The sequence below is a fragment of the Peromyscus maniculatus genome, chromosome 11 (genome assembly GCF_049852395.1).
Source record: "Peromyscus maniculatus bairdii isolate BWxNUB_F1_BW_parent chromosome 11, HU_Pman_BW_mat_3.1, whole genome shotgun sequence".
Lineage (NCBI taxonomy): Eukaryota > Metazoa > Chordata > Mammalia > Rodentia > Cricetidae > Peromyscus > Peromyscus maniculatus.
In genome coordinates, this window is record NC_134862.1 from 42,897,633 (window position 1) to 42,911,291 (window position 13,659).

The 13,659-nt window shown below is 52.0% G+C and overlaps 1 protein-coding gene across 4 annotated transcripts; it reads left to right on the forward strand.

The window, feature by feature from the left end:
- Positions 1-39: 39 nt before the first annotated feature.
- On the forward strand, positions 40-7,090 carry Kiss1 (KiSS-1 metastasis suppressor). Of its 4 annotated transcripts, none has more exons than XM_042258149.2 (3): positions 40-619; positions 4,341-4,469; positions 6,327-7,090. In XM_042258149.2, the coding sequence occupies exons 2-3, from the start codon at positions 4,379-4,381 to the stop codon at positions 6,623-6,625; spliced, it is 390 nt and encodes a 129-aa protein (XP_042114083.1). In that variant the 5' UTR covers positions 40-619; positions 4,341-4,378; the 3' UTR covers positions 6,626-7,090. The 4 variants fall into 4 exon arrangements, with proteins under 4 accessions (XP_042114083.1, XP_042114084.1, XP_006993288.1 ...); XM_042258150.2 differs by lacking the exon at positions 40-619 and adding an exon at positions 626-1,048; XM_006993226.3 differs by lacking the exon at positions 40-619 and adding an exon at positions 1,709-1,811.
- The last annotated feature ends 6,569 nt before the right edge of the window (positions 7,091-13,659 follow it).

Here is a 13,659-nt window from a genome sequence, read left to right on the forward strand (position 1 = left end):
ACAAGGTGTAATTGCAACCTCTAAGAGTCAGCCCCTGCAATTGGTATCATTTTCATGCTGGTATTTAACATCCTAAAGGGTTTGATATGCTTCTAAGCTTCAGTTAACATTAGGCAAGCAATGGAAACTAACCCATACCGCAGGAAGAATATCTCAGCCCTGAGGTGGCCACTCCACACAGGAGACAGCAGGTAGAGTTGGTGCAGAAACCACCTTCTGCTTGGGGGTGGATGGTGCCATTGCCTTCAGAGAAGCCAGCCTCACAGAGGAGCTGGTCCTTATTCTGGGGTGCCCCTTGTCTCATGGTAAAAGAGTTTTTCTTTGTTTTGTTTTTCTGAGACAAGGTTGGCCTGGAACTCACGATCATCCTGCTTCAAGTGTCTGAGTGGCGGGATTATATATATGATGCACCATACAGGCTTAAAAGGAGTGGACCGAAGAAAGGCACAGGCCAGGCTTTGGTGGCACACACTTTGAATCCCAGTACTTGGGAAGCAGAATCAAACGGATCTCTTGTGGGTTCAAAGCCAGCCAAGGCTGCAGTGAGACTCTGTCTAAAATAAAATAGCAAACAACAACAACAAAACCCTCAAGGGAAGAAGGGGGCATCAGAGTCATGGTGAGCATCCACTGAGCTCCTTCCTCTTTCTGTCTGGCAGCGGAGTAGGTGCTAGGGGGTACCAACGGAGAGGCTGCCCTCGCCCTTCAGGCACCCAGTGCCGCCCACTCTCCGAATCTGCTTTCTCAAGGCCAGCTTGGCAGCATCAAGTACAAAATAAGTATTCCCTCTCCCTCTCTTCCTTCTGTAGCATTATTATAATTTGGGGGTGGGGGCGGGGCAAGGTCTCACCACGTAGGACAGGTTGTCTGCAAACTCATAGGTCCAGCCGCCTCTGCCACCCAAGCGCTGGGGGTGTGCCACTGTGCCGGCCACGTTTTGATTTTTTGAGACAACATCTCAGCTCTGTCACCCAGCCTGGCCTGGCACTCTCTGCATATCCCAGACTGACTTCAGCCTTATCATCCCTCTGCCTCAGGCACCCAGGAGGTAGAATTCCGTGTATGGGCTGCTAGGGCCAGCTTCACTCTCCTTCCTTACAGCCAGCTGCTTATAGAACTGTCCAGCACATCTGACCATGCCCTGTCTCATGTGTGCATCCCGGGTCATGCAGGAGTTCGGTAATTAAGGGGAAAAAGAGGAGAGGAGACACTCCAGCCCCCAGCCCCACCCCCACTCTCAATTCACAGCACAGGAGCCACCCCCGATGGAGGCCGATCTGACCTGGCTTTCTCTCTGAGAGGGCAGCATGTGGGCATTGAGGAGCCTCTGGGTCAGGCTGTGCCCTTCCCCTCCTCCCCCAGCCTGTGTCTTCTATTCACTTTGGGGTGTGTGTGTGTGTGTGTGTGTGTTGTCAGAGAGGGACAAGACATTTCACATACCCTCCCCAGTCACTTTCTCTTCATTGTTTGGGGCAGGATGAGTCTCCAGCTGCAAGGGAGGGGGTGTCAAGAGGATGGAGATGATGGAAGAATTAGCGAGATTATGAGAGCAGCCTTGGGCGGTTTCTGGGGGCGAGGAAATCGATGGCTCCAGCCAGGAGGCGGAAGCCAGCGGCAGGGCGTGGAGTTCCGAGGAGGGTCTGGGAGGGCAGGGGTGGGATTGTGCCTGGAGACGTCACCCACCTAGACTTCATAAAAGGGGCTGTGATCAGGGAGCCAGAGAGAGTGAGCCCGGGAGCCAGTGGCTCCTCTCAGTGTGTTTCAACTACCCAAGTGGCTCTCCTCCCTCCAGCCCTCAAGCCAGAACCAAGGTAGGTACCCTGCTGACAGGACCCGGGACTGCCCGGACCCCGGGGAGGGTCTGGGGAAGCAGACCTTCAACCCAAGGCCAGGTGGAGGCATCAAGTAAACAGAACACAAGGAGCACTCATCACCCCTGATTGACAGGCTGGCCAAATGATCCTGGGATGCCTGGCTGAATACACCGGCCCGTGTTTTGTGTGGTGTGTGTGTGTGTGTGTGTGTGTGTGTGTGTGTGTGTGTGTTCTTGTTGATTTTCAAACAGTTCAATTCTACTGCACACATCATGTGTCCCGAAGACGAAGCCGTCAATTAAGTTATCAGGGTCTGGGGTGTCTGTGTGTGGCATGTGTATGGTGCCTGGGAGATATCTGTGGTATGTATTTGGGGTAATGTGTTGTACATTATTTTATGTATTTATTATTATTTATTTTGCTGTGTATATGTGTGAGCAGAGCGCACATGTGGAAGTCAAGAGGACAACTTTGGGGTGTTGGTATCCCCTTTCCTCCTGTGGGCCCCGGGGATCAGACTCAGATTGTCAAGCTTGATGGCCAGCACATTTATCTGCTGAGCCATCTCACCAGGCCCATGTCGGATGTTAGTGCGTTGGCGTGTGGTTTGTGTGTGGTACGTGTGTGTATGTGGGGTGAGGTCATGCTGGGGGCCGGCAGAGTTCTCCCATGGTACACATGAGAAGTGCTGTCCATGATGGGACGGAGTACTACAGGGACAGAGAGACAGACATCAGGATCACCAGCCTCCGCCTGATAACACCCCCCCTCCTCACCTCTCCCCCTGCTCTGTTCAGAGAAGCCAGGAGGCCCCATCTTCAGAGCCGATACATTCCTGCCTTCCTCAGGCCCCTTTGGGATAGAACTTGGGATGGTTTTCTCTCCGTATGAAGAAGTTCTAGCTTTGTATCTGGCAGCCCCTATACCCAGCCCTGCCTACCAGTCCAGCACCCTGGTGCCAGTCCAGACAGATCGATCCCCTGAGGTGAGGGGCTTCTGCAAGCCCTCTTCATGGGGCACACGCTTGCTCAGGTGCCGCCGCCGCCTGGACCCTCCAGGTTGGGCTTCCCTGCATTTTAACATGTGTCTGGTGTTGTTTTGAAATGACCCACTTGTCTAGGCTGCCTACGAGTCAGCTTCTTACACTAGGCTTGAGATCAGCGGTACCCGGTACCCGGTGTCGGCACCCTCAGCACCCCGGCACCTAGCACGGTCCTAGTCTGTCGTCCCCAGCAATGCCTTCCCAACACTAGCCCTTAGAACTAAGGCTCTCCCTAGTGGATTTGGTCTCTACTCTGTCTTCTATTCAGGCCTTAAGGCAGCTGCAGAACCGCATCTGGCTTTCAGGGTGTCACAGAATCAGTCTTAGTAGCCTTCTATCTGATCAGGCAGCTGGTGGCCTGGAGATGGGCGTGGCCTACTCGGGATTCATGGGATGAGGGAAAAGTTGGAGGATTCTTACCCTCTGCACCATGTGTGAGTCTGCAGTTGGACTGGGGGTGGGGACGCGGTAGTAGGGGGGCATAGTGGCGGGATGTGTGGTGCTGAGAAACTGCTCCTAACACTTGGTCACAATGACAACTCCTCACCCCGTCCTCCGACAGAAGCCTAGGTTCAACCTGCTGTGGCACCAGCCTCCTGGGCACTTTGTAAGGACCCATTTGTGGGACAGTTTCAAAGTGCCTGATGACTTCTTCTTCAAAGGGAACTTGGACTTGGGAGCTGGAGAGGCGGGCTGGAATGGGGAGCAGGGGAGGAGAGAGGCAGAGAGGCTAGATGAGGGTCAGGCTACACAGCCCCTATCTCAGCAGTTAGATGGATGAGGCCAATTTAGTTGACGACCTCCCAGAGCTCATGAGAATAGAGGCAACTGATGGGCTAGATGAAAGAAGGGCTTTTCCCGTCCTGAATTATAGGCAATAAGACAATTTGGTGATGGTCTCCAAGGCTGCGGAGAGCTCTGAGAACGTGCAAGATGATTGCCTTTTTCTTCCTTTTTTCCTGGAAGAGATAAGGAATTGGGTTTCTATTATAGCAGCATGGCCAGGGCCGGACTGAGGAAGGCGTGTGCTACCTGGGAGAGCCGAGCACATAAAGCATATTTGCACAGACCCCAGCACAAAAGGGCTTGATCCTAGACTCCCAAGAGAAAAGTTGAACCTCAGAGCACGCTCCTGCGTGACCTCATCTACCTCCCCTCCCTGGTCACCCCCCCCCAGATGGCCCCTTCCCCTCCTTCTACATCCTTCTCCAGCAAACCTACGACCCACAACCCCCCCCCTCCCCATTGTCCAGCGTAAGCAGCTCACTCCTTCCACCAAATCTGACCTTTCCTTTTCATCCATTCTCCCTTCCTCCCTCGCTCCCCCAGTCCTGGTCCCTGTGGCCTTGTTTCAGGCCTATCCTTCCACAGGTCATCTCTGGTCACAGGGCTTTCTCCTCTCCCCCAGGTTCTCTCTCCCACCTAGGCTCTGGCACACTGCTAACTCTGACCCGGTCTTTATTGCCTCTCTCTGTCTCACTCAGCCTCGGGACACCTTGTGGACCTGCCTCTTCCTGCCAGAATGACCTCATTGGCTTCTTGGCAGCTGCTGCTTCTCCTCTGTGTCGCCACCTTTGGGGAGCCACCGGCAAAGGTGGCACCTGGACCCACAGGTACGCACGGTCCAGGAAGAGAGGCGTGAGAGTCATTGCACATGAGACTTAGCCTCTTTTTCAGTCTGTAGCCAGGCGGCTGACAGGAGTTTAATGAGGGCACTTCCTGGATACCTGGGGCTGGCCCAGCCGTCTGCTGTGAACACAGGAGGCTCAGGGACCTATTAACCCCAGCCCCTTGGTGACTGTCTCCTGCTGTGCCCTCTGCTCTATCCCAAGTGCTTCTCTGTGTGGAGGCTGGGAAGGAGCTGAATGTGTAAGCGACTTTCATCTGTGACCCCACATCCCTTAAGGGGGGTGGAAAACAAAACCATGAAAAACAAAAACCTCAACAGACAGACCGACCTTGACGCCTATCAACCTCATGAGTTCACTGGGGGAACTGATGAGCTCGGGGAAACTGAAGTCCATAGAGGCAGTGTTCCCCCAAGTTATTCAGCCAAATGCTGACGAATCCCAGCAGGTGCCGGGGTACCCCAAGAGCATGGCTGCTGAGTCACAGCATGAGTTTGAATTCTCCTTGGTGGTCTGCTTTCTGTACATATTGGAGCTTGCTCAAGCCTCTCTGGACCTCAGATCTTAGGCATGGAATGCAGGACACCCCCTGCGAATCTGACATCATTGCACATAACCAAATCAAAAGGAACAGGGGCCCAGACACCTCACCAATGGTGTCATCATTCCAGGGCAAGGAATAACCCCACCACTGTCCAGGGACATTGGCTATTGGCTCTCTGGCCACACAGTATATCCTGTGTATGGAACTGAGATCTCTCCCACACCAGTTACCCAGAGAAGGTAGGAGAGGCCTCCCAGATGGTTATTATTAATCTTGGACCATGGCCACACTCATCTCTAAAGTGTGCCAGGGAATCGAGGAGCCAAGCTCAATGCCATCCTCCGCCCCAACACCCACTCACACCAGGCCTCGTTGCTACTAACTCGCTATAATTGACTAGACTTATTGTGTGCTCTGAGCTGCTTGTCCTGTTTTACTGCCAGAGAGAGAGAGGGAGGGAGGGAGAGAGGGAGAGAGGTGAGAGAGAGAGGGAGAGAGAGGGAGGGAGAGAGGGAGGGAGGGAGGTGGGAGAGAGAGGAAGAGGGAGAGAGAGTGAGGGAGAGTGAGGGAGAGAGTTTAATGAGCCTTGTCTGTGAAGTGTTTCCAGAGCGAGCCTTGTTAGTCTCCAGCAGGAAGAGAAGGCATTGCACCTGCCTGGGGGAGCTGTGCCTGCAAGGGCAAACATAGGTAGATAATGTCTGGTCATCACCGAGTCTTGAGACTGTATGTGGAGGTTTGCGATTGTCCTCAGCCACCAGGGTCAGGTCACAGGTGCCGGGGGCACAATGGCCTTGGCTCCACTTGGTTGATTCCCGTTACTCCAACTTTTTCATTAGCTTTTATTTGATGAGCACTTATTGAGGCCCTACTATGTGCGGGGTACTGTTTCAAGCATTCTGAAAGATAAATGGATTCCCCTCCCTCCCCTGCGACCCAGGTGCTCCTGGGCCACTCAAATTCCAGATGCAGACACTCAGCTGAGGGACCAGGCAGAGAGCCCAGAAGAGGGACAGAGCAGAGGGTCCCCCCTACATACTTTGGTTTTCCAAACTCTCTGCTTCCTCAAAGGAGGTAGTTTAATCAAGTTGTTTAGGGAGAATTTTGGCCAGCACTTGAAAGCAAAGCTATTGGAGGAGAGGGAGGGGCAAACATCTAACAAAGTAGCACTTTGGCTCCACACTGAGGTCAGAGCCGAGCTTCTGAGGTTGAGGACCCAGGGCCAGCCTCCGGAGGTCTGAGCCTGTGTCCAAAGCAAGCCTTGCCGCCCCAGCCTCACTTGCCTGTGCTCTCTGTCCTAGGTCAGCGGCCCGGACCCCAGGAACTCATCAACGCCTGGGAAAAGGGCCCGCGGTGCGCGGAGCAGAGACCTGGGGTTGCAGGGCTGCGAGCTCGTAGGACCTCGCCGCCGCCGTGCCCACCGGTGGAGAGTTCCTCAGGGCGCCAGCGGCCTCCGTGCGCCGCCGCTCGCAGTCGCCTGATTCCTGCACCCCGCGGAGCGGTGCTGGTGCAGCGCGAGAAGGACCTGTCAGCCTACAACTGGAACTCCTTCGGCCTGCGCTACGGCAGGAGGCAGGCGGCGCGGGCGGCGCGGGGCTGAGTGCAGGGCGGTGCGGGGATTGCGGCCTCAGTCCGCGGGCATGCAGGGCTGGGGTAGGAGACTTCTGGACTAGGGTAATAAAGCAATGCTGCTGTCTCACTGCTTGCGATTCCTCCCTGACATCTGCGGAACAGTGCAGATGGGGCAGGTCCTCGTCTCTCTCAGTTGCCTCTTAGCTGATTTCAAGATGTCTCGGGTGCCAAAGTCGGTGCTTTTGAAACTAATAGTTAAGGGAGGCCCTGGCTGTACCCCAGTCTGTTGCAACTCAATGCTTTGAAAATATAAAATAAAAAATTAAGGGGCGGGAGAAATGACTCGGCTGTTAAGAGCACTTGCGGCTTCTTCTAGAGGATTCGAGTTTGGTTCCCAACACTCAGTGGACACAGCCACCTGTAACTCTAGCTCCAAGGGATCTAAAGCCGTCTTCTGGCCTCTTGGGCATCCTACCCTCACACGCACATAACCTCAGACAGACAGACATGCATACACTAATTAAAAATAAAATAAATCTTTACATTAAAAAAATGAATTGCTGAAAATAATATAAAACCTAAAGAGGTGCCCAAACTGGATACCACTTGGACACTTCAGCAAGATAAAATTTTGTTCTTTTTAAAAATACATATCTATTAGAATGAAGTTGTTCGTTTGTTTTGAGACAGTTTTGCTAGGTAGCCCTGGCTGGCCTGGAACTCATTAGCTAGACCAGACTGGCTTGCAGAGATGGACCTGCCTCCAGCTGTCAAGCGCTGGGATTAAAAGCTGTGTCCACCACTCCCAAGCCCAAGCCCAGGTTTCTCTGAAATGTTCTGAAGCGGCCCTCCTCGTTCTGAGACTTCCCTTCTTTCCTGATAGAAGTTTTGCCGCACACTTTGAACGGCGGGGGGAGTGGGACCCGGACCCATCAAGTTCCTTCCCTTCAATGTCCCTGTATCAGTCAGTTGAACAGAATGATCTGCAAGCTAGTGCCAACCACTGCCCTCTTGGCAGCGGGTTAACTGTCACCTGAGCCCGTCACCAGGCTTCTGTGGGGCTGCCTGGCCCCTGGGCATGGAGGTGCAAGGGATGTCAGGAGTATCCTTCTCTCCCAGGAAAGCTCTTTGCTTGGGACCATCCCAGCATGGGTATGTCTTTTTCTGGTCTTTGTAGTAGCATGCTGAGGGCCCAGAAGATAAATGACTCATGGAGTCCAAGCTTGTGACGGTGAGCTAATGGTTCCCGCCCCCCCCCCTGCCCCCCTCCCCCCTCCCGCCTCCCCCGTCACAGCTGCACCTGCCAGCCTCTTTAAAATGACAAGGCTCTCATCTGAGTCAGCTCCTGGCCCCCAACAGCTGGGGAGTAGAAATTTAGGTAGAAAAGTAGTAGAACCGGTCATTAGGAAACCCCAGGAAATCTATCCTCCTGCCCACAAGATGCCACAGCCTAATCCGAGAGCCGTGGGGTTCTCTAGTCCACTTTCTCAGGGATTATAGGGTCTCCTCACCCCCATGCTGTAAAGCACCACGGTGTTCTGCTCATCACAGAAACCAGGAGAGCACAGGATGGAGGCAGAGCTGCGTTGCTATGGCAACACAATAGGCTGTCAAGGGAACATGACAACTTGTCCCCATCCCCATCTTTATCCTTGAAATTGCCCTCCAGGATCTGCTGTGAGCTCGTGTTGAAGCATGTCATGTCAGTATCGTGACACTGTTGACATTGGAAAGGGCGCCCCAATAGCATGGGTGTGTTGCTGTACCTCATGGAAAGGAATAAACATAACACCTGTTCCCACGAGTGTTTTTTTCTCACCGACTCCAGTCCTTTTTTTTCCCGGTGAAGCTTGTAGGTAATCAAAGACTATGGGTCCCTGAGCTCTGCTCTCAGCCCAGTGTTTATGAAACTCCTGTGGCTCCCTCTACCCACCCCTTTGTTGTTGAGGCAAGGAGGATTGCCGCTTTAGAGGCAGGACAGTACAGTGAGTCCTTTGCTACAAGAAGCAGGCCTCTCCGTGCGGAACTGGAGTAGGTGAGAGAATCTGCATGCAGGGACATGTGCGTGTCCCTGTGTGACCTGGGTGTGGTTCAGCCCCCTGACCACATTTCAGGCCTTGCCAGCTCTCAGCACAGCCAAGTGCATCCTGAGCTCTCTGTGGTAACTGACCCAGAGGTCCATTGCAGTAGACAGCTGAAAGGCGATCTAATTCTATGTCCCATGCCTCTGGACCCTAAACTACCACCTACAAGACTCTGGGCTTCCCAGTTCTTGGCTCCATGTCACTGAAAAGACTGGGATCTCTATGGGACACAAGAGATCTTTGGTTTCCTGTGGCTCCAATCTTAACTTTCAACCTGCTCTCCAGACTGAAGGAAAGGCAGGGCAAAAGGAAACTGGAAGATATAATATTACATGTCCCCAAGGTTCCCAGGACCCTCTCCAAAGCTCAAAGACTTGAATGCAGAGATGCACAGGGGCTCTCAATCCTAAAGTGCCCGGGGGTAAGGCATCTAGAGGGTAAGGGCATCCTTCACTGTGGGGATGAGTCTACCCCAGGCTCTACCCCTCTGGAGTAGTCTCCCATCCCTGAGGAAAGAAATACAGTGGTCAGGGGTAGGAGGGGAACAGGGAGATTTTGGCCTCTCGTATCACTCTTAGTATGTTCACAAGCAATGTTGAGTATCTATAGTTTGTCAAGCAAAGAGTCACCTCATTTCATCCTCACAATAACATATGAGATGGGAAGTATACTATAAGCTCCATTGCATAGAAAAGAATTAGGGCTGGGTGGCGGTGGGGCACGCCTTTAATCCCAGCACTCAGGAGGCAGAGGCAGGTGGATCCCTGTGAGTTCGAGGCCAGCCTGGTCTACAGGGCGAGATCCAGGACAGGCTACAAAACCACACAGAGAAACCCTGTCTCGAACCCCCCCCCCCCCGAAAAAAAAGAAAGTGGGCTCAGAGAAGTAGGTGAAATGTGCCCACATGATGTTCCTGGGAAGGTATAGCGTCAAGAGGGAGACACATTCCCACATGCCCACCTTCTATCTGCAGTCAGTCCATCTTCCTCCGGCCCCTCCTTCTCCAGCCCCCAGCCCCTCCTTCTCCAGCCCCCACCCTTGGAAGCAGCACCCCCACCCCACTCCTGTCTGCCCAAGGATTTGCTTTAGGATGCAGATCCAGGAGCCAGAGTGACAGCACAGATAAGGTTCCTGGTCTCCTGTGGAATATTCCTTCACACTGTGTGAATATACATCACTGTGAATGGTTTAGTAAAGAAGCTGACTGGCCAATAGCTGAACAGGATAAGGTTAGGCAGAAGAGCCAAACTGAGAATGCTGTGGGGAGGAAGGACAGAGTCTGAAGAGTCAAGAGCAGATGCAAAGAGAAGCAAGATGGGCATGCCGTACTGAGAAAAGGTGCCAAGCCAGGTGGCAAAGCATAGATACGAAATATGGGTTAATTTAAATATAAGAGTTAGCTAGTAACAAGCCTGAGCTATTGGCCAAGCATTTGTGATTAATATTAAGCCTCTGTGTCAGATTTTTGGAAACTAGCGGGTGAGAAAGAAAAGTCTGCCTACAGCCCCCAGAGCAGGAGAGCCTCAGACCTGCCTTTTGCCCTGTTTCCTCTCTCTGTTAGCAGCTTTGCCTGGGCCCAGATGTAGTCACAAGAAGACTAAGGACATCAAGTACCAAAGAGCTAGTGTGCTCTTCCCTGACTGCTTCTGTTGCCCGTCTTTCCTCTTCAAAGATAGCAGAGCCCAACATGGTTCCTTACTTGAGTCAAAGTGGGGTGCCTAGGGTAGGGCTGGCTTCTCTTGTAGGAGGGGAGTAAGACTTGACAAGCAGCCATAGCATCATCACTCGGGATGTGCTTTCTTGTGATTTCCTTAATGTCAGTCTGATGCAGTCTGCTCCTCTCCCTTTAGTGCGTTACATCACAAGAAGTGAAAAGGACCACACTTGAGCTGTTTGTGCCTGTGACCAGACCAGTCTCTCAAAAGTCAGCAGAGGAGGTGTTGGAGCCCACAGAGGTCTCCTAGTGAGATCTGAGCTTGCTTTTCCTAGTAGGGCTGCATGAGAGGATGATTGGACCATGGGACTGGGTACCAGGTGTTTGGAAGGGTCTACACTTGGTTGTATCTAGCAAGGGCCAGGTCTTTTTGCCTCGCCCCCTGGCATTATTATGAAAAGCCCTTTTTGAATAAAGCTCTGGACCGTTGGGTTTTGACCCAGGTCCTCCCGAGGCGATCCTGTGTTTCTGTCTTTCCTCTCCTCGTCATCTAGGTCTCTCTATCTAAAAATTTCTCACTTCTCCCTGCTCAAGAGTACCCTGGATGTAAATGTGGGAGCGGATCTCCCACCAGGAGGAAGGATGGTACAAAGCCACTTCGCTTGTGCAGGGTCACTTAGCTGACGAGAGGGACCTTGAGGAGCAAGGGTTTATTTTGGCTCACAGTTTGAGATGAGACAGTCCTCAAAGGCGGGAAAGGTGGGATGACAAAGACAGGAAGCAGCTGGTCGTACCAGCTCACTTCCTCCTTTTGACTCCGTCTGGGACCCACGGAATGCTACCACCCACGTTCACAGTGAGCCCTCACTTCTCAGTTAAAACTCGGTGGAAACGTCCTCATAGACACACAGAGGAGCGTTTCCATGGTGATTCTAAATCTGGTCACGTTGACAACAAAGATTAATCACCACAACTCCCAAAGGACAGAGAGGAGATTTAAGAAGGGAAATAAGTAAGTAAATGTAATTAAGACAAGACAAAACAAAAACAGAGATGACTAAATGGGCAAAGGCCCCTGCTGCCGAATCTGAGTTCTGTTCCTGAGACCTCCGTGGTACAAGGAGAGAGCATACTCCCCCAAGATGGCCTCTGACTTCCACAGGTAAGCATGTCATGCTCATACCCAATCCCCTCCCTGCCCCCCACACATAAGTAATAAAGGTAATTACCACACACTTCACAAAGAAGAGCAACAATGTCAAGATTTTGAGATGGAAACTACATGGGGTGGGGGGTGGCAGAGCAAAAGGAAGTTTCAACTACAAAGCCAAGAAAAGCTCCTGACTCGAACCCAGTACCCAGAACCATGTCTCTGGATGGGAAGTATTAGCTGTGGATAAAGCTTGGCCCAGAAACGGGAGACTGGCTGAAAATTCCGTATACAGTTGTGAGATTTCGTTAGTGTGGTGCCCTCTCTGTCACCCCCAGCCTACACGTCCAGCCTTTCCTGCTGGCTGGATAGTCTTCCTGGAAGAGGCAGTTTCCTCTCCTGAGGACTGCATGAGAGAGGGTAGAGCCACATCTGGGCAGAGAGAGAGTGTGTGGCTGCGGGGAGGCACTGTGTGGATGCTTAGGTGAGGCCTGAGTTCCCTTTCTCTGCTCCGGGAATCCAAGCAAGCAGCAAGGTTTATGTCCCTGGATAGGAGACGTAAGGTCTGGAGAAAAGACCTTCCAATAGTGGAGAGTGCCCCAGCATAGAAACCTATGGTGGACAGAGCCAGCTGTGAGCATGGTTAGTGCAGTCTGCAGAGACCCTCCTACCTGCCCTGGCTCTTAACCCTGTGAGTAGAGAGGTGAGGAGGCATGGGAGACCCGAGAAAGCCTGGTGTTCAGAAGACCAAAGCAGAGAAAACAGATGATGCAGAAAGTGTAGAGGGCTTTTTTTTTTTTTTTTTTTTTTTTTTGAGACAGGGTCTCTCTACATAGCCCTGGCTGTCCTGGAACTCATTATTTAGACCCAACTGGCCTTGAACTCACAGAGGCTCACCTGCCTCTGCCTTCTGAGTGCTGGAACTAAAGGTGTGCATCACCACAGCCAGGCCAGGACATTTTAAATGTATAGTTAAAACATGAAATTTACCATCATAATCATCGGTAAGTGGGCAGCTCAGTAGTATTAAGTATATTCTCTCTCTCTCTCTCTTTTTTTTTTTTTTTTTTTTTGGTTTTTAAAGACAGGGTTTTTCTGTGTAGCTTTGTGCCTTTCCTGGATCTTGCTCTGTAGACCAGGCTGGCCTCGAACTCACAAAGATCCGCCTGCCTCTGCCTCCTGAGTGCTGGGATTAAAGGTGTGTGCCACTGCTGCTGCCGCCGCCGCCGCCGCCGCCGCCGCCGCCGCCACCACCACCACCACCACCACCACCCGGCTATTCTCATTTTTGTGCAATGAAAGTTTTCATATCAGAGATGATAGCATTTAAAATCATTCCATAATTAATATCTTACTGGGGAGAGGTAAGAGGGAAATTTTGCATCTATAAAAATATAGAAGATGAAATAAAAATAGGAAGAGGCAGATCGAGAACTTGGGAAATCAAACACATAACAGCAAAATTAAAAAAAAAAAAGAGTTGGAGCATACACTTGAGGAATGCTGGGAAGACGAACAAAAAGAAACCAGGAGACAAAATATAAAAATCTTAGAAAAGCATAAGCTACAAAATCCTTTCGTTCTGGGAAGAGAAAGGAGAAAGGAAAGAAAAGAAAACTGACTCCAGGAAGACTTCCAGAAGAGGAGCATGGTCTGCAGCTGGGTGGGAGTGGGGGGGGGTTCTTGTAGAGCATCGAGGTCATGGTCGAGTTCAGTTTGTAACCAGACTGCCTAGAGTAAGTTCAGGCAGTGCAGAGATGTTTTGACTTTCCAGACCTAGAAATGTTTATCTCATTTCTCCTGACCCCTTTTCAAGAAGCTCCGAGAGCCCATGCCAAACATAGGCAAGGGCAGAAATTGAAAAGTCCCCAAGCAGCTGGGACAGCGACAAAGAGGAGCCCGTGTGACTCTGGGCAGTCCAGATGCCAGAGTGTGGGACCAGGAGCATCCGGGCAGAGTCACAGGGTCACAAAAGCCCAAAGAGGGGGTCAGTGGCGGGTTTACGGAGAAGCATGCACCACAGAGGTCAACTGTAATACACAGGGAAAGCACGATTTTTACCCAGAATAGTGGCGCACACCTTTAAGCCCAGCACTCAGGAAGCAGAGGCAGGCGGATCTCTGTGAGTTCAAGGCTAATCTGGTCTACAGCTGGAGTTCAGGACAGCCAGGACT

Coding starts and splice junctions, on each gene's coding strand:
- Kiss1 (XM_042258148.2), top strand. Junction 4,470..6,326: donor GGTGGCACCTGGACCCACAG/GTACGCACGGTC, acceptor TCTCTGTCCTAG/GTCAGCGGCCCGGACCCCAG.